This window comes from Solea solea, chromosome 7, assembly GCF_958295425.1.
Source record: "Solea solea chromosome 7, fSolSol10.1, whole genome shotgun sequence".
Taxonomy (NCBI): domain Eukaryota; kingdom Metazoa; phylum Chordata; class Actinopteri; order Pleuronectiformes; family Soleidae; genus Solea; species Solea solea.
The window spans coordinates 2,370,030-2,396,084 of record NC_081140.1 but is presented as its reverse complement, the minus strand read 5'-3'; the positions used below and the strand labels follow the sequence as shown (position 1 = coordinate 2,396,084).

At 41.2% G+C, this 26,055-nt stretch overlaps 2 protein-coding genes across 2 annotated transcripts; both read right to left on the bottom strand.

The window, feature by feature from the left end:
* Positions 1–469: 469 nt before the first annotated feature.
* Positions 470–9,512, bottom strand: LOC131462845 (extracellular calcium-sensing receptor-like). The gene is made up of 8 exons (XM_058634378.1): positions 9,280–9,512; positions 8,731–9,025; positions 8,490–8,576; positions 6,700–6,969; positions 5,189–5,464; positions 2,048–2,275; positions 1,845–1,968; positions 470–1,766 (listed from the first exon to the last, which is right to left on the bottom strand). Exons 1-8 carry the CDS (start codon positions 9,510–9,512, stop codon positions 856–858), a joined length of 2,424 nt encoding a protein of 807 aa, XP_058490361.1. The 3' UTR covers positions 470–855.
* Positions 9,513–20,836: 11,324 nt separating this feature from the next.
* Positions 20,837–25,825, bottom strand: LOC131462844 (extracellular calcium-sensing receptor-like). The gene is made up of 9 exons (XM_058634376.1): positions 25,629–25,825; positions 25,110–25,404; positions 24,886–24,972; positions 24,307–24,576; positions 23,567–23,773; positions 23,205–23,480; positions 22,029–22,256; positions 21,826–21,949; positions 20,837–21,747 (listed from the first exon to the last, which is right to left on the bottom strand). Exons 1-9 carry the CDS (start codon positions 25,823–25,825, stop codon positions 20,837–20,839), a joined length of 2,595 nt encoding a protein of 864 aa, XP_058490359.1.
* Between the last annotated feature and the right edge of the window lie 230 nt (positions 25,826–26,055).

Here is a 26,055-nt window from a genome sequence, read left to right as displayed (position 1 = left end):
TACTTCTCTGCTCATAAACAACAAGGCATTTGTCTCAAGTATTCTCATTCACATCCCCAGTACGTGCTTTCATAAGGATTGTACCATCTAGTACTACATGCCTGCCTTGACTGATTGCCCTGCCCTATTGTGCTGCAACTGTTTCTCACTGTCTTCCCCTTCCCAGTGTATTTAAGCTCTGTCTCCCTTCAGTGCTAGATCTTCTTTACCCCAGTGTGAAAGTTCAACTGTTTTCTGTTGTATTCCTTGTCAGTGTGTTGTTACCTTTCGATAACCCAAGATTCATGTTGCGTGTGATTTGCATTCCTGCCCCTGAGTCTGCTTTGTGGGTCCATTGTCTGTCTTCAGTTAAAAATCTTCACATCTACCTGCAATGTCATCCTGACCCCCCCCAGCCCCCTTTCATTGCTTTTTGTCATCTGTATTCTGCCTCTGAGTAATTGCCATTGAACAAAAAGCAGAACATTGATGAATAAGAAAAATTACTTTATTAAGGCATTGGCACAATAATCTCTATCAGCATTAAAACCAAGGACAATAGTCATCTTCACCCAACGCGCTTGTATGGATCAATATCACACAGACACAATGGAAAAAGTTTAGGTTTAATAGAATTCACATTGAGATAAAAAATTGTGGACTCTCTTTTTGACTTTGTCATGGATTAAAAATACATGCCAAGTCTAGACTAAGATGTCTGGCTCTAATGTAACTCTACATTAAATGTGTACATAAAGTAGTCACTATCAGTTACTGTATTTACACTCACGTTTTTTCACATAACATTAACATCATAATTAAAAGATTCTACACCTGAATTATTGTTTTGTGAAAACTTTCTCTATTTTGCTGGTTTTAAGTGTCAGTGCCTCGACCCATAATGGCTTTCTTTGTGTTTCTCTCTGGTCTCAACAGGATTATGTAACATTTGGGTCCAAACAGTGCCGTCAAGAGGCCAAAACTGGAGGCCAGGATGGCAAATACCTCCACTGCATCTGCATATTTGCCTGGTGAGCTGACGTAAGCAGGGACAAAGGCCACCCACACTGCACAGAAGATCAACATGCTGAAAGTGATGAGTTTGGCCTCATTGAAACTGTCTGGAAGATTCCTTGCTAGAAAAGCTAACAAACAACTGAGGACAGCCAGTAAACCAATATAACCAAGTAAAACTGCAAAACCAACTGTGGACCCAACTGCACACTCATAGACTATCTTGTCACTGTGATACTGGGTGTTTTTATGAGGCATTGGTGAAGCAGAGACAAGCCAGGCAGTGCAGATTGCTGCTTGAACAGAAGTCAGAACCAGAACTGTCCCTCTCTGCTGCACAGCACCAAACCACTTGAGACTGGACTCAACTCCTGGTTTGGAGGCCCTGAACACAGCAAGAACCACCATGGTTTTCACCAGGATACATGAGACACAAAGCACAAAGCTGACGCCAAATGCTGCATGTCTTATTTGGCAAGTCCATAATCTGGGTCGTCCAATGAAGAGCAACGAGCATAGGAAACACAATTTGAGTGAAACCAAGAGAAGAAAACTGAGTTCTGAATTGTTGGCACGAACTATAGGTGTCCTGTGATGATGGATGAAGATGCCCAGAACAACAACACAGATAAATGTGCCCAACAGTGAAGTGGTTGTCAAGCAGATACCCAGAGGTTCATGGTAGGAGAGGAACTCTGTTTTCTTAGGAACACAGTGGTCACGCTGCGGGCTGGACCAGAAATCTTCTGGACAACTGGTGCACTCCATGGAGTCTGAGAAAAGAGGGAAAGTGATGAGAAACATGTTTATACAACATCTCTGAACTGTGGCGTTTAAAAGTTTACACTCACCAGTTGTATTGCTGATCTTTCCCTCAGAACAAGGGACACAGTCAAAACAACACTCAGGTTCCCCCTTCTTTCTGGCCATGCGGGTACCTGGAGGACAACTCTCACTGCACACTGACTGAGGAGGCTGTGTGGAGAAATATCAGTGTCTGTTAGATTCATCTGATTAGGGCAAAGTGATGGTAGTCTGAAAGTTAATAAGTTACCTGTTTGGATTCAAAGTTCCAGAAGATTTTGCCTTCATCCAGTGTGAGTTCTTCACCTTTGAAGGCTAACCTCTTAACCTCACCCACTCTCTGAACTTTAGTTCTTCCATCAGGGAGCCACACCCAGTTCATGATGTCATATACAGGTAAGGCATCACCATTTTCATCAAATGACACTCGATCACCAAATGTTGTTGTGAAATTGACTTTTTCCAAGTAATGCATAAGCTTTGGATAAATGAATCAGATGTATAGAATGATCAGAATTAGAAACATAAGATAAACCATTAAAAGGCCATTAAAGGATCCAAGAGTGTATTTCCTGATGATGTTACAAAATGTAATAGTTCTCAGATGCATCTGGGGTTCCTATAGAGCTCTGGCAGGTGACTTCACACAACCAACGCAAAGCCTCTGACACGCCAACTGGCAGGACAGAACGTGGTGACAGGAGACAGCACATAAATCAGCTCAGCTAAATCAGTTAGCTGTTTTCAGGCTAACGGGAGAACATTTCACTGGATCCCCACAGATCCAGAGAGAAGTGAATCACGACTATGAAACGTGCTCTCAGTGACTAGAAGAAGACAAAGCAATAGAAGCAAACACAAGCAATGGATTTTATGGTTAACGCTTGATAAATAATGGACTCAGTCTAACTAACATACAAGTCTGCATAGCAACGTTAACACAGCAATTATTTAGGTTACACTGTCAGTAGCTAATGCTAATGGTATGCTAATGTGACATGTTCCTGTCCAGCAACAACAAAGCTTTCTTTAGGTGGTAGACTCCAGAGATTCCCTCCAGGCTCTTATTAACTTTAAGTGACTCTCTAGGAAGTTGAAGATGTGAGGATATTGCAGGTCCACCAATAATGTCAGTCCACTGTTTCTAAACTCATAAAAAGCACACTGGGTATCAGATATATTTACTGTGTCAAGTTTTGTGATATATCAGACAATAGGCTGCTTTTTCCACTTGTATGTCCGTTAGACTGAGCCCATTATTTACTAAGATTTAACCATGAAAGCTGTTGCTTGTGTTTGATCCTCACATTGCAGTGTCTTCTGCTCACTGTGAGTGCGTTTCTTAGCAGTGATTTAGCTCTGTAAAATGGACAAATGTTCTCCCATTAGCCTCTCTCTGACTGTTTGGGCATCCTGGGGCACAATAGCTATCTACAATATTTAATTTTATGATGAAACCAGCTGGCGAAGACTCACGTTTTCTGAGACATTGCCTGATATATGTGCTGTTGACTGTATAAGTCTGGGTTGAGCTGTGTTCTTTCCTGCCAGTGGGAGTGTCAGTCATATGATATCCGGAGCTCTATGGGTGGGAGGTTTAAGTCAACTTTATCAGTGTGGATAACAAAATTAGCTTCATGAGTCTTGTCATTAACAGCAGGAAAAAAATGCATTTGTTGCGAAGTAACATCTGATGCCAAACAACCATGTCAACTGACAATGTATAAAAATATTACTGCATAGGTCATGGTTGTAACAAAAAATTTCTGGAGTGCTTTTTATACAACATTGACCATTGTAAAATTTAACAACACATTCTTAAGCAAACACAACACAGGAACTTTGATTTTATCCTGATAATGGAGCAGAGAAAATTGATAATTGATCTATACTGGGACAAAAGGAGTACAAATTAGTATGCTGATGATTCTCTACATAACTGATGTATTTATAGCTGATGGTAATTATTAAAGAAGTAAAGCAAAACAGTATAGTATCTGATACTAAGTTAACGTAAGGGCCCTCTTTACACCTGATATTAAAATGCGCTTTGTGATCAGATTGCAATCAGATAACACCTGACCAGTTGTAAATACAGGGGTAAATATAAGCCACTTCAGGAGGTGGATCATAGACGCATTGTTACCAGTTTGAACAGAGTTGTAAATTAGTGTTGTGTCATTCTTTCAAACGATTAATTATTTTGAACGCATCATTTGGGTGAACAAACTGAACTGAATCACTTACTGAAATGATGTGTTCGTCTCACAGTTCAACTGAGCTCTGTTGAGCTCTACTGCGACTCAAGTGAGACAGCGGCAGTGGACAGGGTGAAAGTGATTTGTTCAGTGCAGATACATAGACACATATTGAGCGAATCCGTCAGTCAGTCTCTATGTATCTCCATGTGTCCCCCGTGCTAACAGCAAATGTAGTCGGTGCAAGATAACGAAGTGAGAACTATCAGGAAAAAAACATTTCTCTTCTTGTATCCGAGGTTCAACTATCACTCTAAGTCTTCTCTCCAGCACCCTGACATAGACCTTTACATAGAGGCTGAGTACTTTGATACCTTGGTCCCATTTCTTAAAAATGTGGACCACCACCTTAGTCTGCCACTCCAGATGCACTTTCCCCCAATGTCCACACAATGTTGCAGAAGGCATGTCAACCGGGACAGCACCAGAACATCTCGGAAGAAATCATATTGTATCCATCCTCCCCTGGGGGTCAGCCACTGCGGAGTTGTTTAACTTGTTTGACTTAAATCCCTGGGATAACATATGTTGATTGGATTGAGGAGATCCTCTCAGTATTTCTTTTACTGACAGACTATTTGCCAAGTTAAGTTCAACAACTCTCAAGCTCCACTTTACACAATTTGGACAGGAAGCCACTTCCTCCCCCGAGTCATCAGTTGGTTTACTTTAGAGATGACCTAAAGTCTTGCTCCATGGCCTCACTCAACTGGGCTCGCCAGTATTTGCCAGCTTCTCCACAAGTCAGCCAAGCTGTGTTGGACACCTTCATGTTGGATAATCTGTCCCACACCCTGCAGAATACATCAGTGCACTGGGCAGCTCCTTCAGTGACAGACTGAAACCCCTAGGGGGACAGAAGATGGGCAGGTCCCTGAGCCTGTCAGAGGCAAAACTTCCACATTCCAGTAGAAACCATGCCCAGGTCAGCACAGCACCACAGCACCTGTACTCCAAATCCCAATCTCACCCATACCCTAGACCCAGCCCAGGCTCACCCCCTAACAACCAAAGCCTTTGAGTGGTCATCAAGACAAGTGCTATATAATTACATACCATTTACCATTCATTGAGCCCTGAATGCATGCAAAGGATTAAGTGCAATAAAGAGTGAGTGTTAACTGATATCTCACCTGCCATGGCTCCAGTCTTTGTAAATGAGCACAGGTGTTGTTGCTGAAAGGTCCTCTCCCTGGCTCACACTGCAGCATGTCATCAAGAGCATACGCCAGAGCGTACACAGCCTTATACACATTATACTCTGGTCTGAGGTTTGAAACATCCAGGAACTCAGTCTCCACATTCTCTATAACTTCCTGTCCAGTGCATAATTCTCTTCCAGCTTCCACCCAACCTGCTGGAGGTGGTGCAAATCTACACTGAAATGTGTGTTCCCAAAACTGATTCACCTGGAAAAAAGCAAAAGCAAAAGAAAAAGGTTTTCTTGAAATAATGACACAATTTATTTTTTGCTAGTTCCATGTCAGATTGAAATATTTAATTCTCACCATGCTATTTCCATGGGTTTTGTTGTGATGTAGATTAGGGCGTATTTGTAACATAAAATCCCTGAGACCTGGTATTTCTCCTCGACGGATGGCAATGCCCAGTGTTCCACCCAGGTAAGGCATGAGGTGAGGAGTCTGGAGCACATAAGCTGATGTCCAGCCTTCACTGGCCATCCACTGTAGGCCTGTCACATTCTGCCTCACCACCTGGACATTGAATAAGTGAACAAGTATATCAATAGTTCTTTTTCTTTAACCAATAAAGTATATTTTAGTTTCCACAGTCGATGACATACACAGGTATGCACCATAATAAAAGAGAAGGACCTGACTGTAGACAAAATGGCTGACCTCTGTGACAGAAGTTGATCTAAGTGTTAAAAGACATTAAACTCTACTATTTAAAAATGCAAATGACTATTGCTTATACCAGTTTGAGTCATGAGGACTGACTTATGGTATGGAGGTGCAGATGTCCACCATATTTTGTTTCCAGTCAGGTTCTCTTGGAAAGCAATTCAATCCAGGCAAACCAACCACATGGTGGATCATTTTTAAAACGTATCTAAACCCCAAAACTATTTCCTCTGGTGTAAATCAGTGTATATGTGTATCTAGTAATGCTATTTGCTGATCCGGATGTTATTTGATGAGAGAAGCAGTAGATACACTGTTTCTCGTCAATTGCTTCTCTGGTCAAATACCATCTACCGTCATTGTTGTCTTAGTCCACACTTTGTCCCTGGTACTCCTTCTTGTCCAACCAGCGCTTAGCTCATTGTCAAAGACTCCTCCCCCTTTTATGAACAACAGAGCTGTCAGTTTGTCGCCTTTCTCTGTCCACCTGTTGAAGTTCGGTGTGAGCGATTGAGAGGCTCTTCATACTGAGCACCTCACACAGCTGCACTGCAACTTCAAGCATCAAGCGTTTGGCAAAAATCCAAACAGTTCCTGAAGTGATGTTTTATTCAACATAATCATTTTGTTTTGTGAGAGTAAAATCTGAATAATTTATTTTAATGGATTTGTGTTATATCATCATTTAAATCTATTTGACAGAAACTAAGTAAATGTAAACATAGCAGTAGATTTACAGAGAAAACTGTTGTATTTATTGAATATACATCAACACCTACCTCTTTCATGAGGTTAATCACGTGACTCTCATGTGCAAACAAAATAACAACTCGAGCTGTAGATTTTCTCATCACATCCACTATTCTCTTTAGTTCATCAGGGTTGTAAACGCGGGGCAAAATCTCTGTGTAAGCCAGACAACCTCCACCAGCTGGACCCAGATCAGAGTGAAGGGATCGGGCAGCGTGGACTCCATAATCATTATCACTGATGATCAGACCTGCCCAAGTCCAACCAAAGTGTTTTAGAATCTGAATCATAGCATTCACCTATGTGGACACAGAGCAGAGGGATTAGTGCAGAGGCTGGAATCATCTTTACTAGTGTAGCACTCCCCTCAATAGACCTTATACTAAGGGCAGGCTTCTGGGTTCATTTACCGTATTTTAACCCTAATTTTTAAGTAAGTTATTTGGATTTCGTTTGTTAATGCACACTCAACTGATACACCTAGATTAATTTACCTTTTTGCCATAGAACTTTGAATATAATGTTTTATCTAACTGTCCGTAATCTAAACGTTTACTATGGTGACTTTGAAGAATTATCACAAGACTTTTGTTAGGAAAAATAAACAAATCAATTATTTAATTCATTATTTAATTCATTCATTCATAATTTTAAATGTATTCGAACAAAACACTTTAACTGCAGGTATGCAAAAATACTTTCATATTAATCAAATTACATTCAACCCCTAAATATTCAGATTTCAGTAACTTTCATTAATAAACTCAAACAAAACTCAGTGGGCCCACACTCACACACACACAGCCGGCAAACAAAATAACCCCGTTGAAGGCCTGATATGGTGACTTCTGAGTGCGCGGAAATCCAACTGCTCCGAATGATCCAGGAAAAGTAAAGGGAAAGTGTCACCTCCAAGCAGACGACACTACAGGTAGACTGAAGACAAACCGGTGAACAGAGATGGAGCAACCCTCGCAGCCCGGGACGTTGTCCAACGACGACGAGTCTCACTCTCTCTCACACACACACACACACACACACACTCACACACACTGCCAGCGTCCGATGCCGAATCCTTATGCTCCCGCGTTGAGACCACAAGGCACAGCCGATATCAGAAGCTGGTTTAACTCCTCGCGGCTAAATACGTTCGCTTTGATAGCGATTGCTAACAACACGCTCGAGTTAGCTCAGTAGCTGGGCTAAGCTAAAACTATGCAGCTTCGCCAGAAGTCCCGCGTTGAAACTTCTTGAACTGTACTCCAAAACAACAGTAGCTCCAGTGCCGAGCAGACAGTCTCTTAAACGCTGAAAACTACACACTTGAATGATTAAATCTATAAAAAGGTAACACTCGCACCATACATCTCCGTTGTGCCCTCACGCCGTCGTCCCTCTCTCACTCGCTCTGTCAAGTTCCCTTCAAAAACCACACACTCTCCACTCGCTCACCTCCGGTCTGAACCTGTCAATCACACCTTAATCAAATCAATGACCAGGATCACACTTCTTCTCCATCAGTACTTCCTCTCTCCCTACGAATTTCTTCAAAATAAAATATTCAACCACGTACATTTGTGTCATTTCAATCTTATACTCTTTTATCAAACTATTTGAACCTTTGTGAACTATTTCTTTTACATTTTTAATACACTTTTAACCAAATATGAACCTTTTTTAAACCATGAATTCCTTATTATTTATTTTAGTAAGGATTCTTAACCAGGTTACACTAGAAATCCTTTTCACTGCAGTGTATATGGACTGTTGTTGCACATGATTTGTTTTATGCATTTTGATTCAGCAAAGTTATTTTCACCTGAAAAGCATCACTCGGGATCGTCCTAAAGAAAGATGGAAACTTTTGTCGATCACTCAGGCAGGAACATGTGGCAAAATAACTCACCTGCAAAACAACAGAGCATGTATTCAAAAAGAAAAGTGTTGGCTGAAATGTGAAGGTTCATTCTTCAATGACCACACCTTCATTTATTTTATTAATTACATTTTAAAATACATCACAATAATGAGTGAGATGAAATACAAAAAAAAAAACTTACCAGAGGCACTCTGTACGAACTTAAGACTGTGGATATTGCAATAGTACGAGTCGAGGAAGATTCACCCACAATCCCTAGGACTGGAGGAGTTCCTACACAGTTCTCCTCTAATGTAACTTGCTCTTCTTGACCACTGACTAAGGTCAGTGCTGCACGAAATGAAATTCCTAGTTGGACACAGTTATCATACAGACTGTATCCCAGAGTCACATTAGGCAGCAGGTTGGAGTTTCTGTTGATCTCATCAATAGCAAAGGTCATGGTCTGAGCCAGCCTGAATCCTACAACACTAAAGCTAACACAAAAAACGACAGGTTTTACCATTTAAATACATCATACAGTCACTGTACAAATTTAAACCTTTCATAACGTCAGATACTGGAAATAGTGACTTTAGACTCAACATCCATAATACAACTTAAATGCTTCAATAAGATCATATTATTCATTGTTATTTTACATGAATAACATAATATTCAGGAAACGTTCATACTAATTGGCTTACTTTCCAGCAGCTTCTTAATTTGTATGTTTCCCTGTCAGACTCACCCATAGCAGGAAGGTTGTTGTGGCTCTGAGGTAAAAGACAGGTCAGGATAAACTGGGAAGAAGTGAAGTTTGAAAATTCCACCAAGAATCACATCTCCAGGTTTGTTCATCCCATTTAGATCAAACTGTTTCTGTAACTGACAAGAGGAAGAATAAAGAGAGGAGGACACATCAGAGTTAAAGCAGGAGAACAACATTAACGAGAGGAGACTGGTGTCTAAAAATGTCCTCATGACTTTGCTCTAATTTGTCCCTTTCCAATTGCAGGCTCATCACAGTATCACCACATTTTATGTATTTGCAGTGTTGTTTATTTTTGCACACCACCCATCAGTGCAGAGGAAGAAGCTCTAGGGCCAGGCCTGAATCATGTTTTTGACTGAGCTATTAGTTTGTTTATTGAAGCACACAGTATGTCGTTTCTGCCAATAGGGGTCTCTCTATCATAACAATCAAAACAATATCAGACTGAGTTTGGGCTGGACTGACCATGCTGCTTCTCTTTACGGGGTGGGTCAGAGCAGAGTCTTTTGCCACATCTGAGGATGCTTACATGTAGTAGCTAATGTAAATACACAGACTTGTATGTCAGTCCGACTGAGCTGAGATTTAACCATGAACCATAATGTGGTGTTGGGGATCAACAGTCATTGGCAATAATTTGACTGATAAAAATAATAAAAATATTTTGAAAAATGTATTAAATATTAATTAATTTTATATCGGGGCACCACAGGGAAAAGACAATATTAATTAAAATCAGTCTAAATAATCATTGTAATTGACTATGTCAGAACTCGTGCTGCAGCATTTTGAATTAACTGAAGGGTTCTAACAGACTTGTTGGAACATCCTGATAATAAGGAGTTTCAGTAATTTAATCTAGATGTAACAAAAGCATGAACTAGTTTTTCAGCGTCCTGTAAGGACAGAATGTTTCTAATTTTCATAATGTTCCGCAGGTGGAAGAAGGCTGTTCTGGAATTTAGTTTTATGTGTAAATCAAATGACATTTCCTGGTCAAAAGTAACTCCAAGGTTCCTCACAGTAGAACTGGAAGCCATGGTGATGTCATCTAAAGTGAAAATGTGATCAGAAAGTTTTTCTCTGAGGTGTTTAGGGCAGAGTATAATGACCTCAGTTTTTTCTTTGTTTAAAAGTAGAAAGTTACAGGTCATCCAGGACTTAATGTCTCTGAGACATTCCTGGAGTTAAACAACCTGATTTATTTCATCCGGCCTCATTGATAAATATAGCTGTGTGTCATCTGCATAACAATGAAAGTGTATGTTGTGCTTCCTAATAATGTTCCCTAGAGGAAGCATACATAAGGTAAAAAGTATAGGCCCAAGCAATGAGCCTTGTGGAACTCCACAATTTACTTTTGTTTGTAGTGAGGCTTTATCATTAACATGAACAAACTGGAATCTATCAGATAAGTATGATTTAAACCAGCAGAGGGCAGCACCTGTGATCCCAAGAGTCTGCTCCCATCTCTGCAGTAGAATATTATGTTCAATGGTGTCAAATGCAGCACTAAGATCTAACAGGACAAGTAAAGAAACTAGACCATTATATGAAGCCAAGAGAAGATCGTTATTAACTTTAACTAGTGCTGTTTCTGTGCTATGGTTTAATCTAAAACCTGACTGAAAATCTTCAAACAGGCCATTAATGTGCAAATATTCACATAATTGATTAGCAACTGCCTTTTCTAAGATTTTAGAAACAAAGGGAAGATTAGATATAGGTCGGTAATTAGCTAAAATATCTGGGTCAAGGGTCGCTTTTTTGAGAAGGGGTTTAATAACTGCTATTTTAAACGTTTGGGGCACATATCCAGTTAATAAGGATAGATTAATTTGATTCCATATAGAGCTGTTAATTAAAGGAAACACATCTTTACACAGTTTGGTGGGGATAGGATCTAACTGACAGGTTGATGGTTTGGATGATGAAACTAATGATGTTAACTCAGGGAGATCTATGGGGAGAAACTGTCTAACTGTGCACCTGGTGCTTCTAAAGCTCTTGTGCTAAAAGATGAGTCAGTCCCAATATGAGGGAGGAGATGATCAATTGATCAAGTCATCACTGCTCAGTGTTAAAGGAATAGATGGTTTAGTGGAGCTGTAGCTCTGTGTCAGCCTGGCTACAGTGCTGAAAAGAAATCTATGATTATTCTTATTTTCTTCAATTAAAGAAGAATAATAGGCAACTCTAGCTTTGTGTAGGGCTTTTTTGTAAGCTACAAAACTATCTTTCCAGGCTATATAAAATTCCTCTAGGTTATTGGAAAGCCATTTTCTTTCTAATCTAGGTAACGCCTGTTTAAGAGTACGAGTATTGGAGTTAACCCATGGTGCTCGTCTCATCTGATTCATCACTTTCTTTTTCAGAGGGGCAACACAATCTAATGTAGTACGCAGTGAGGCTGCTGTACTATCAACAAGGTTATCTATGAGGGCGGGAGTAAAATCACAAAAGGTACCTTCAGATGTACTGACATATGGCACTGAGTTAAATAAAGGTTGCACTGCCTCTTTAAATGTATTCGTATTATTATCAGACAGGCACCGGCTGTAGCTGTATTTCTTATTTATGTTATTGTAGTTCATTATTGTACAATTAAATGTGAGTAAATAATGATCAGTAAGGAGAGGGTTTTGAGGAACTATGTTTAAGTTATCAATATTAATACTATAAGTTAAAACAAGATCGAGGGTGTGACTAATGCAATGAGTTGATTTATTAACGTGTTACACAAAACCAATTGATTCCAACAGCGAGTTAAATGTGCAGCTAAGACTATCACGGTCAACATCTACATGGATGTTGAAATCCCCTACAATTATGATTTTATCTGCTTAAGCACTAACTCAGATAAGAACTCTGAATAAGGTGCAGGTGGACGATAAACTTTGACTATCATAATTGGTTTCTGTGATTTCCAAATAGGATGAGATAGATTAAGAATTAGGCTTTCAAATGATGAATATCCTGGTTTGGGCTTGGGATTGATTAATAATCTAGTATTAAAAATGGCTGCTACACCTCCTCCTCAGCCTGAGCTTCTAGGAATATGGGTATTAGCATGAGTGGGTGGAGTTGACTCATTTAGACTGTGTAATGTAATCTTCTTCATGTAACCAAGTTTCAGTTACACAGAATAAATCAATACAATTGTCAGAAATTAGATCATTTATTAAAACAGATTTTGAGGAGAGTGACCTTATATTTAAGTGGTATTATTATTTGACTCTATTTTATTTTATTTCTTCTGTTTGTTATTTATTTATTTACTTTAGTTTTTACTTTAGTAGGTCGAGGGACAGACACAGTCTCTATGGTGTTTTTAACATATCATTGTGAAGCAGAATTCATCAAGCGTTGGATTGTTCACCCACTAATAGGGAATGGGAGCTGGAATTAGACCGTCGTGAGGTCTAAAAGCAGTTTAAGTAAGAGTGTTGTGTCTGAGCAACCTTGAGGCACATCTGGATTCAGAGAATCTGTCGGAAACACAGATGTGAACGGTGTGCATCAAGGTCAACTGTCAAGTCACTTCACAAATGCTCTGTGATCAATGACTTGTCCTGTGTGTAGCCCATGATGCTGAGACTACAATATTCGGTCTGCAGAGGTTTGCTTAAGGTGAGCATTTAGCAAACACGCCGACAAAGTCCAGCTTTGTGGCTGAGTGAGGCGGAGTTTGGCCTAGTGCACATCAGTGTCCAGGCTTCTTTGGCAGATGTTGGGCTTACCACACATGTCTGGCAAAGAAGCCTAAACTGATGGATCCAGTCCTCCACTTCAGTTGTAGCAACTCCAGCTTCCTGCTGCTTGGCATACTTACCTTGCTCTTTTGGTTCCGGCTGGCTAGCTTGGCAAACTCAGCATGCAACACCGTCTAGTTGGGCTGTACAGAAAGGTTTGTCACCCTGGACTGGGTTCTGTTGCTCTTCGGCTAATTGTAGAAGAAGCTTATCACTTCTGTGGCACCAGTTGTCCAAGTAGGTCCAGGATAGGGAGAGTTGACCAGGGGCCTATAAATGGTGTCAGCTATCTTTGTAGGCTGGGACTATGCACGGGGAAAATCGTCCCATGACTTACAAGATGCCACAGTTCCTGTGAACTGGGCTAGGCACAGGGAAAGCTCGACCTGGTCTGAATAAATAGACAGTTGCAGCTCTCGGTGGCTGGGCTGTGCACGGGGGAAAGTCGTCCATGCCAGTTATTGTGTTGGTTTTGTTTAACCACCTGATAAAGGGATGTGTCAAAGATCAATCTGGTGTTTTGTACATGTACAGTTGTGACAAAGTTGGTATACTTGAGAGCCTCACACGGAGCACCATTACAGACACAGGCTCTGGGGTCAGGCATAGAGACCTGTGCTTACGTTGGGGTCAGGTCAGGTGGTTATAAAGTAAAAGGTCCAAAAACATTATTAAAAATCAGATCACATTCTTGGCATCTGAGTTCAAGTTTCTACTCTCAGGTTGCCAGTTTATTTTGCCCTTGAGCAGAACAGATAGATACTCTAAATATTTTGTTACCCCAGCTATCAGACAACTCAACTATGATCGGGGTCAATTTTACTGTCATTTCATCTATGTCCCTTTTGTCTGACAGCAAATGCCTTGATGTGCTGTTATGAATGAGTATGTCAGAACATACTGTGTGTGGGAAGCTTCAGACGACTTGCCTCTCTGAGACCAATAACAGTTTCTGAATCTGATGTGGATGGCAGAGTTTTGGACAGGTTGCAGTTCATTGATGGACTAATCAGATAAACTAAACAGAAGGGGGTTGCAATAGTTGAGGAAAAATGTGAACACATTGTGAACTAGAACAGCAGTACTGTTTGGTGTTAGGGATGGACAGAGATGGAAGTATGCTGAACAAGTGGCATAATTGATATGATATTGAAATGACAGCTTTTAACCTGGGAGAAGGGGTAAACTGAGGAGTTGTCAATGGCTGGGGAGAGGCTGCTGATTTTTGGATTTGGTAAGTTGCATAAGATGTGAATGTTTTTATTTGAATAAACTGAGTGCTGCCAGTGATATACATCAGATTCTTTTGCCACTGCACATGTTTCATAATTTCTTTTTGGTTTGCATATTGTGTTAGACATTCTTTTTGATTTGTCTTCTTGTTTACTTTATATTAAAACATTTTCCTTTGTGAATAATAGAGCTTTATTTTGTTTTATTACCCTGCATTCATGTGTACACCACAGTTCAACAGTAAAGACTCTTGGAAGGAGGCTGAATAGTTACTGATTTTGTTGTTATATTACTTATTATACTACACAAGTTAGATTTACACAATAAAAATGATGCAGTTGTCATCAGTAAACAAAGTCGCTCTCTTTCTGAAGTGTTTATCAACCGTTTCCTCCTAAATCAATCACTTTTCATCTAATAATACTCTAATGGCAAGAAAAGAAACCACAACCAATATGAATTTAAATTTTTATTGATACTACTACAATAATAATAAGTAGTACCGCAAGCGGTTCTGAACAGGTTCGAGCTTGAGGGCTCGCGAGGCTCTGTGTGTCCACGTCGCCACACGAGTCCTCTAGCTCATCTCCCGTTCATTCACCTCATGCGGTACTAGTTATTTTCAGTCCTAGCTTTTTCAGCGGCGTCCCTGTGCAAAGTTAGAGGGCGTTTCCTGTTTGAAATGGCCGACTTCCTGTTGGGTGAAAGGCGTGTCCGTAAACGTGTTCAGGGAAGGTCCCTTTACTCACAAATCAAGTTTTGTGCGGATCGGACAATGTACAGCCCAGTTAAAGGGCACTTCCTCTTTAAAATAGCCGACTTCCTGTTGGGTGGAAGGCGTGTCCATAAACGTGTTCAGGGCAGGCCACTTGACTCATATATCAAGTTTTGTGCAGATCGGACAATGTTAGACTTTACTTCCTGTTTCGGGCATTCTACTTCCTGTGGGGAAGGTCATCTTTTACAGACATGTTCAGGACGGGTCTGAGGTACCACATATCAACTTTCAAGTGGATACAACAATCCCTGTTTGAGCAGTATCACAAACTGTAAGTGTAATTCTGTCTCCTGTTACCAGGGGGCTCTGTTTTTGAAATTTAATATTTTCATGTGGATGTCTTCAGGGCCGGACTGTCATCAGTCCTAGCAGGTTTGGTTCAGATTGGACCAGGATTAGAGAAGTTGTGACAGTTTGTTTTTTTAGTATTTTCTACCACCACCTGGAGGCGCTGTTTTCGAAATGTACCGTTTTCAGCAACATAGTCGTCTTCAGCAACTACCTATCATCAATCATAGGAAGTTTGGTTGGGATCAGACCTTCCATCGTGATGTTATAGGAGTTTCACTGTCTGTTGTGAAAAATTTTAATTATCACCAACTTTGGCGCCCCCATCTCGTATACCATGCAACATTTTAGAACAACTTTGATGATTTAGGCTCCTCAACTTGTCCACAGTGACCTCACTAAGTTTGAAGGTGATCGCACAAAAGCTCTAGGACAAGTTCATTCAAATACCAGACGTCATATTGTGTGCCATCACCAGGGGGCGCTGTTTTTGAAAGTGAACATTTTCATATAGGCGACTTCAGGGCCGGACTATCATCAATCCTAGTAAGTTTAATTCAGATGGGACCAGGATTCGCAAAGTTGTAGCAGTTTGTTTTTTTGTCGCAAAAGTCCGACTTTGCATCATTACCATGGCAACATCATATAACGATACGCCATCATGTTAAGCACGCATCATCTACCATTTGTTTAGAGTGTACACCAATTTTGAGTTGGATATGATAATCTCTGTAAAAGTTGTTCCCGAAAGCGTAAAGTAACTTATTTTTTGTTTTCTGCCTGTTTACAAACTTGCAAAGTTTTTGCATAGGCATCTTCAGCAAGGGCCCATCATCGATCACCACAATTTTGGTGAAGATCAGACCTTCCTTTGCAAAGTTATAAAAGCTTTGTTGTGTGTTGCGAGAAATTCGGAATTTTCACCAACTTTGCCGCCCCCTTTCTTGTACGCCATGATACTTATTGAAAAGTTTTTGATACCTTTACATCCTCAACTGGTCCACAGTGACCTCACCAAGTTTGAAGGTGATCCCATGAAAGCTCTAGGACAAGTTTGTTCAAATACCATTGGTGCAAAATGGCCAATCCAAGATGGCGGCCTTCCTGTAGGATTCACAGGGAAGTCGTCATAGACTTTTTTGACCGTCCCCACCTAATGAACGTCTGTACTTTCGTTCATGTACGTTAAACCCGACAGCAGATGACCTAATCAGTCAGTTTTTAGCTCTGCCCACTTTCATTTTTTGACACACATTCCCCGAAACACTTATATACGTAATTTACACCAGGTCTGATGTGGTTGCAAAAAATTGGTGAGTTTTGGGGCATGTTCTGGGCCTCAAAAACGCGATTTACTTTAGTGAAGAAGAAGAAGAAGAAGAACAATCCCTACGATTTCAATAGGGTTCTTGCAACCTTGTTGCTCGAACCCTAATAATCCTTGCGGTTTCAATAGGGTTCTTGCAACCTTGTTGCACAAACCCTAATAACTTTTGCAGTTTCAATAGGGTTCTTGCACAACCTTGTTGCTCGAACCCTAATAACTCTTTCAGTTTCAATAGGGTTCTTGCAACCTTGTTGCTCGAGCCCTAATAATCCTTACGGTTTCAATAGGGTTCTTGCAACCTTGTTGCTCGAACCCTAAAAATACAAAACAAAACACTCACTTTGTACTCAGACGTCCGTTTATTTAGCAGGTGCCCCTGCTCATCCCCACCTGCGACCAGTGCGCACCATGACGGGGGCATCGGCACCGGCTGCTGCCATCAGCTGGCTTCTTGTTTTTACAGAAATGTAGTTATTTTCCCTTGCAGCCATATTAGTTTGAAAACTACATTGGTCATTGTCGTTAGCATAACTGTAAACAAAGATGGAGGACACCGTGTTTACATTCTGGGAATGAAGTCTCGTCCCCTATGGGTGAGTCAAAACAGTGCAGAACTGGCATTGTAGTTTCAAACCTTGAATGATGTTTGCCCTCCGCTGAGTCAAATGACGCGTTTCGTGTCATTTGACTCAGCAGAGGGCAAAATTGGAAAGGGAAAAAAAACACAGTAGAAAACTGAGGGAGGGAAGCAAATTTGTAAGGAAAATACTACTGCTATTCTAGCAATACAAAGCCACGTGCAAATGGGTGGACTATCCCTTTAAAAACTGCATTTTGTGTTAACTTGGGTTGTCTTTGTCTAATATTTAAATTTGTTTGATAATCTGAAACATTTAACATGCTAAAAAATAAGAAATCAGGAAGGGGCAAACACCTTTGCACACAACTGTAGGAGATAAACCAGTCTTTCTGATCTACAAATTGAGGCAAATCTATCAGTGAGATTGTGTCAAAGGCTGTGCTCAGTCTACAGCATTCATGATCCATGAGTAATACAATTTCCTTTCTCATGCTCATGCTTTAACTATTATTAGGGACCGAGCACTCACACAGTGTGCAAGGACCTATTGTAATTGTAGCAACATGGACCGAGCACTCACACAGCAGTGTGCAAGGACCTAGGACCGAGCACTAACACAGTGTGCAAGGACATATTGTAATTGAAGGAATTATTAGGGACCGAGCACTCACACAGTGTGCGAGGACCTATTGTAATTCTAGCAACATGGACCGAGCACTCACACAGCAGTGTGCAAGGACCTAGGACCGAGCACTCACACAGTAGTGTGCAAGGACCGAGGACCGGGCACGCACACAGTGCGCGTAGACATATTGTTATTCTAGGAATTATATTGTTATTCTAGGAATTATTATTATTTTCTTTCATGCCACGGGATCTCAAATTTGACCCCCTGAACCACCGTGAAAACAGACGAAAATTGGCACGCACACCAGAACTGCCGAAAAATTCGATAAAATAATGGAATTGCGAAAAACCAATGCAAAACGGCTCAGTAGCGCCCCCACAGGTCACGTGCCTATGGAGCAGGCGATTGTTCGGCGCAAGCCGAACAAAAAATCCTTTTGACACCATGACCCCGACTCAACAGGAAGTCGGCCATCTTGGATTTGGCGTCCATCTTGGTGTTTTACAAGTTTCGTAACTGAACAAACTTGTCTGAGGGCGTTCATCGTAGCAACGCGAAAAATGCGTCAAATTGTTCCAGACCCATCCAAGATCTAAAGTTATTGGAAACTTTCGCAGATTCAAAAGGGCGTGGCCACGGCAGCCATCGGAATTTTGGCAAATTTCGGCTGCTCGCCATGAAACAGGAAGTGCGCTATAACTTTGCCATACTTTGGCCTATCCGCACTAAACTTCATACGTGACACGAGACCCCGCCCCTGAACACGTCTACGAATTCGAACTTGACCCCAACGCGATGTCGGCCATTTTGAATTACGCGTTTTACCGCTAAACAGGAAGTGCCCTGTAACTCGCCCAAAAATGTACAGATTGGCCCAAAACTTGATATGTGAGACCATGTGCCCGCCCTGAACACATATGCAAGACATCACCTGCACACAGGAAGTAGATCCTCTGAAAAAGGAAGTGCCCTTTAACTTCACCAAACATTGACCAATCGGCCCAAAACTTGATACGTGCGGCCAAGGGCCCGCCCTGAACACGTCTGCAAAGTATGACCTGCACACAGGAAGTAGGTCGCCCAAAACAGGAAGTGCCAGGCCATTTGCCCGTACATTGACCAATCAACATTTAGTTGCACTGAATTTCCCGAAATTTGGTGGGGTGATGGTTCGGCGCAAGCGGAACAAAAAATCCATTTGACACCATGACCTCGAGTCAACAGGAAGTCGGCCATCTTGGACTTGGCGTCCACCATGGCGTTTTACAAGTTTCGTAACTAAACGAACTTGTCTGAGGGCGGTCATCGTAGCAACACGGAAAGCGCGTCAAATTATTCTAGACACATCCAAGATCAAAAGTTATTGGAAACTTTTGCAGATTCAAAAGGGCGTGGCCACGGCAGCCATCGGAATTTTGGTGAATTTCGGCGGCTCGCCACGATACAACACGTGTGCTATAACTTCGCCACACATTCGCCGATCGGCACGAAACTTTATATGTGACACGAGACACCGCCCCTGAACACGTCTACAAATGCGAACTTGACCCCAACGCGATGTCGGCTATTTTGAATTGCGCGTTTCGCCACTAAACAGGAAGTGCCCTGTAACTTCACCAAAAAATTGACCAATCAGCCCAAAACTTGATATGTGAGACCAAGGGCCCACCCTGAACACATCTGCAAGACATCACCTGCACACAGAAAGTAGGTCGCCCGAAACAGGAAGTGCCCTTTAACTCCGCCAAACATTGACCAATCGGCCCAAAACTTGATATGTGAGACCAAGGGCCCGCCCTGAACATGTTTGCAAACCATGACCTGCACACAGGAAGTAGGTTTTCCCAGACAGGAAGTGACCCGTAACATTGCCATACGTCGACCAATCTGCACTAAACTTCACATGCGAGATAAGTAACCCGGCCAGAGCCCACGTTATACATGACATGCCGGTAGAGGGTGGCGGCTGCGAGGTCCCGTACAACGCTGCTTGCAGCTTTAATTATTGTTGTTATTATAGATTCACTCTAAATTGACCGTAGGTGTGAATGTGAGAGTGAATGGTTCAATGGTTGTTTGTCTCTAAATGTGGCCCTGCGATGGAGAACCTTCCAGAGTGAGACCCCGGCTATTGCCCTATGTCAGCTGAGATTGACACCCTCACCCCTGCGAGGAGGATAAAGCGGTAGAAAATCGATGGATGATTATAGCTGTATATTCAGTGTTGTGCAAAATATCAAATGTGATAGCACATTTTCTACATGCTTTATGGCAGACAAGAAAGTAACCAGTCATTATTGTGGTGTGGTCTTTGCAAGTGTGTTTGAATGAATTTTGTTTTTTCTACAGATTAGAGGAAAGCAGGATTGATATTATAGATAAATAGCCTATCTTTTGATGTAGCCTGCAGGTGAGATAACTAATGTAGTTTATGAGGGTAAAATTATTGTATAACCATGTATCTAACCAAATATTTGAGTATTATTTTCCATATTTCTCCCATTTACATTAGATATATGCAATTACAATGTTTTATTGACATCAGCATATAGGTCTTTCTCTATATCCCCACTGCAAAAGATAAACAGGAAACGAATGATGAAAATTACTTTATTAAGGGAGTGATACAAAAACCTGTTTCATACCTCAGGATTCAAAGCAAACACAATAGTTCCCCTCAAAAAATTTTGAAAAGAATTGGCAAAAAAATCCCCTAAAAAATTGTTTAGGATTTTTGTCATGAACCTAATTAAATGTCAAGTGTGGCCTGAAATGTCTACCAGTCAAATTGTTATAACCTGGATTAAATGCACTGTGATGACTTTGTTGCAATGTATATCATGATTTAACCATCAAACTACTTCCTTAATCACATAACATTCACAAACACAATACAATGTATTTGGATTATTGGATTATTAAAAGATAATTGTATAATGTGCTGTTTTCATGACTCAGCATCTCGCCCCATGATGGCTTTCTTTGTGTTTCTCTCTGGTCTCAACAGGATTATGTAACATTTGGGTCCAAACAGCGCCACCAAGAGGCCAAAACTTGAGGCCAGGATGGCAAAAACCTCCACTGCATCTGCATATTTGCCCGGTGAGCTGATGTAAGCAGGGACAAAGGCCACCCACACTGCACAGAAGATCAACATGCTGAAAGTGATGAGTTTGGCCTCATTGAAACTGTCTGGAAGATTCCTTGCTAGAAAAGCTAACAAACAACTGAGGACAGCCAGTAAACCAATATAACCAAGCAAAACTGCAAAACCAACTGTGGACCCAACTGCACACTCATAAACTATCTTGTCTCTGTGATACTGGGTGTTTTTATGAGGCACTGGTGAAGCGGAGACAAGCCAGGCAGTGCAGATTGCTGCTTGAACAGAAGTCAGAACCAGAACTGTCCCTCTCTGCTGCACAGCACCAAACCACTTGAGACTGGACTCACCTCCTGGTTTGGAAGCCCTGAACACAGCCAAAACCACCATGGTTTTCATTAGGATACATGAGACACAAAGCACAAAGCTGATTCCAAATGCTGCATGTCTTAGTTGGCAAGTCCACCTTCTGGGTCGTCCAATGAAGAGCAATGAACACAAGAAACACAATTTGAGCGACACCAAGAGAAGAAAACTGAGTTCTGAATTGTTGGCACGAACTATAGGTGTGCTGTGATGATGGATGAAGATGCCCAGAACAACACCACAGATACATGTGCCCAACAGTGAGGTGGTTGTCAAACAGATACCCAGAGGCTCATGGTAGGAGAGGAACTCTGTTTTCTTAGGAACACAGTGGTCACGCTGGGGGCTGGACCAAAAATCTTCTGGACAACTGGTGCACTCCATGGAGTCTGAGAAAAGAGGGAAAGTGATGAGAAACATGTTTATACAACATCTGTGAACTGTGGTGTTTAAAACTTTACACTCACCAGTTGTATTGCTGATCTTTCCCTCAGAACAAGGGATACAGTCAAAACAACACTCAGGTTCCCCCTTCTTTCTGGCCATGCGGGTACCTGGAGGACAACTCTCACTGCACACTGACCGAGGAGGCTGTGTGGAGAAAAATCAGTATCTGTTAGATTTATCTGATTAAGGCAAAGAGATGGTAGTCTTAAAGTTAATAAGTTACCTGTTTGGATTCAAAGTTCCAGAAGATTTTGTCTTCATCCAGTGTGAGTTCTTCACCTTTGAAGGCTGACCTCTTGACCTCACCTACTCTCTGAACTTTAGTTATTCCATCAGGGAGCCACACCCAGTTCATGATGTCATATATTGGTAAGGCATCACCATTTTCATCAAACGACACTCGATCACCAAATGTTGTTGTGAAATTGACTTTTTCCAAGTAATGGAGAAGCTTAGGATAATAGAATTAGACAAAGAAGAAAAAACGGGAAAAAATGTCCATGGTTTTAAGTCAGCATTATTATAATGTGCATTTCCACCGGCTCTACTCGCCTCGCCTCGCCATTCCACGGCACGGTTTAAGTAGCGTTTCCACTAGCATAGTACCTGGTACCAGGTACTATTCTTAGTACCTGCTCCGGCGAGGTTCCAAGTGTGCTAAGTAGGTACTATGCGATGATTGGTCAGACTGCCAGCCACTGACTGGCCAGAGTCCCGTAACAGAAAGAGACGTCCCACACACAAATCAAGCCGAACAGTGCCGAACTGTAGATCACTTAAAACTACTAAACAATCCTAAAAACGTGGGTTAATCTCCAACAACTACAGAAGTCTGTTGTAAAGTCACTAGTCACTCATGTGTGCGTGTCGCGTATAAAACGAAGTCACCACAGTTTCACTCAGCCGTGCAGTGATGACTCCGCCCACGTTAAGTAGGTACTTTTTTGTAGTGGAGATGCAACCTAATCGTGCCGTGTCGTGCTGAGGCGAGGCAAGTAGAGCCGGTGGAAATACGTCATTTGTGTCATCAACACGATACATGTTTGACCCTCCCCATTAATAGCAGTAAAGATGCATTTGTTGACAAGACCCTCAGATTCCAAAGAACCATGTCAACTGACAATATTATCACTTCACATCAATATATCACTGCATACTTAATGGTTCTAACAACTGTAATACAAATAAGTAAGAGTACTTTTTATAAAATACTGATCATTGTCAAATTCAACAACAAATTCATCAGCTAGGTAAAACACATACATCGAAGGTAAGGATATTATTCAGTTATTAACACTTCAATTGAACTGTAAGTCGCTTTGGATAAAAGCATCTGCTAAATGACATTTAATGTAATGTAAAAAAGAAATGAAGAGTTGAGTGTAAACTGATATCTCACCTGCCATGGCTCCAGTCTTTGTAAATGTGCACAGGTGTTGTTGCTGAAAGGTCCTCTCCCTGGCTCACACTGCAGCATGTCATCAAGAGCATACGCCAGAGCGTACACAGCCTTATACACATTATACTCTGGTCTGAGGTTTGAAACATCCAGGAAATCAGTCTCCACATTCTCTATAACTTCCTGTCCAGTGCAAAACTCTCCTCCAGCTTCCACCCAACCTGCAGGAGGTGGTGCAAATCTACACTGAAATGTGTGTTCCCAAAACTGATTCACCTGAAAAGAAAGTTGAACATTTTTTTAAGTAATGACACTAGTTCATGTTGCCAGCGCCACATCAGATTGAAACATTTAATTCTCACCAGGCTATTTCCATCAGTGTTGTTGTGATGTAGGTCAGGACGTATTTGTAACAGGAAGTCCCTGAGTTGTGGCATTTCTCCTCGACGAATTGCGAAGCCCAGTGTTCCACCCAGGTATGACATGAGGTGAGGAGTCTGAAGTGAAGTGCTTGATGTCCAGCCTTCACTGGCAATCCACTGCAGGCCCGTCACATTCTGCCTCACCACCTGTACATTGCATTAAAAAAAACACAGCTGCGATTGGCACTAGCACTTCCACTCCCTCCTCTCATGTGGAGGATAAAGTGGTAGAGGATGGATGGATGGACAGTTTCCATACAACACACAAAAACAGAAACCCTCATTGTAGACAAAATTGCGGAAATCTGTACCTCCACACCTCTGTGCCAGAAGTTGGTCTGTGTATAAGACATAGACCGTTAATCTACTCTAAATGCACAAAAGTAGTAAATGACTATTGCTTATGTGAGCTTGGGTCATGAAGACTAAATTGGACAAAGGTGCAGGGGTCCGCCATATCTTGTCCCGTCAGGTACTCTTGTAAAACAATGCAGTCAAACTACTCAATCCAGGCAGAGATACCAGAAGAGAAACAAAGATTTCAATAACACAAGCAGAGTGATGCATAAACATTCCAACTCTACAAAACACCTGGTAGAACCTTTAACAAGTCAGAATCTTTATTGGTTTTGTAAAAATAATATTCAGTTCTACAAAGGATGTATAATTTTAACACCTACCTCTTTCATAAGGTTGAGCATGCGACTCTGACTTGCAAACGCAATTACCACTCGAGCTGTAGATTTTCTCATCACATCCACTATTCTCTTTAGTTCAGCAGGGTCGTAAACACGGGGCAAAATCTCAGTGTAAGCCAGACAACCTCCAGCAGCTGTACCCAGATCAGAGTGAAATGATCGGGCAGCGTGGAATCCATAATCATTATCACTGATGAGCAGACCTGCCCAAGTCCAACCAAAATGTTTTAAAATCTGAATCATAGCATTCACCTATGTGGACACAGAACAGAGTGATTAGTGCACAGGCTGGAATCATTTATTTTTATTTTATTTATAACAGTAACATTAACGATGGTTCACTTCGTTCACCAGGTTTAAGAGACTCTGGGTCATGATATTGTTCAAGTATAAGGGTAGGTCACACTAAAGACTTAACACCTCTGTGGATTGTTTTTTTTATTTGACTACTATCAACATTTCTCAAATGACAAATAGTGATTATTTTTTACTGCAGTATATATGGAATGTTGTTGCACATGATTTGTTTCATGCCTTTTGATTTAGCAAATTTATTTTCACCTGAAAAGCATCACTCGGGATTGTCCTAAAGAAAGATGGAAACCTTTGTCGATCACTCAGGCAGGAACATGTAGCAAAATAACTCACCTGCAAAACAACAGAGCATGTACTCAAAAAGAAAAGTGTTGGCGCATTTTTTATTCTTCAATGACCACACTTTTATGACATTAATTTTCCATTAATTACTTAATTTACATTACATCACAACTGAATTGACAACTTACCAGAGGCACTCTGTACGAACCTAAGACTGTGGATATTGCAATAGTACGTGTAGAAGAAGAATCACCCACAATCCCTAGGACTGGAGGAGTTCCTACACAGTTCTCCTCTAACGTAACTTGCCCTTCTTGACCACTGACTAAGGTCAGTGCTGCACGAAATCCAACCCCCACTTGAAGGCAGTTATCATACAGACTGTATCCCACAGTCACATTAGGCAGCAGGTTGGAGTTTCTATTGATCTCATCAATTGCAAAGGCCATGGTCTGAGCTTTTCTGAATCCTATGACATCAAAACTAACACAAATATGCAAGTGTTTATTAATTAAAATACTTTATACAGTAACTGTGTACAGCTATACCTTTCATGACTTCAGATACTGTAAATAGTGATGTAAACATCAACACCCACAATGAAACTTCAATGCTTCAATAAGGTCACTAGTAACACAATAATAATAATTTAAAAAAACATACATTTTTCAGCATTTCTCTTTTTTCCATATTCCTCACAGACTCACCCATAGCAGGTAGGCTGTTGTGGCTCTGAGGTAAAAGACAGGTCAGGATCAGCAGGAAAGAAATGGGATCTGAAAATCCCACCTAGAATCACATCTCCAGGTTTGTGCATCCCATTTAGATGAAACTGCCCCTGTAACTGACAAGAGGAGGAATAAACTGAGGAGGAGACATCATAGGAGAAGCAGGAGAACAACATTAGGAAGAGCAAGTTGTTTTTTAAAAATGTCCTCATGACTTTAGTCAGGTTCATCCCTGTCTAAGTGCAAGATTATCACAATGTCACTATATTTTATGCATTTGCAGTGTTGTTTATTTTTGCATCCCACTCATCAGTGCAGAGGAAGTGGAGGCAGGGCCTAAAACATATCTCACAGTATGAATTTCTGCCAGTAGGAGTCTCTCACTCACAACAATACCAAGAGAACT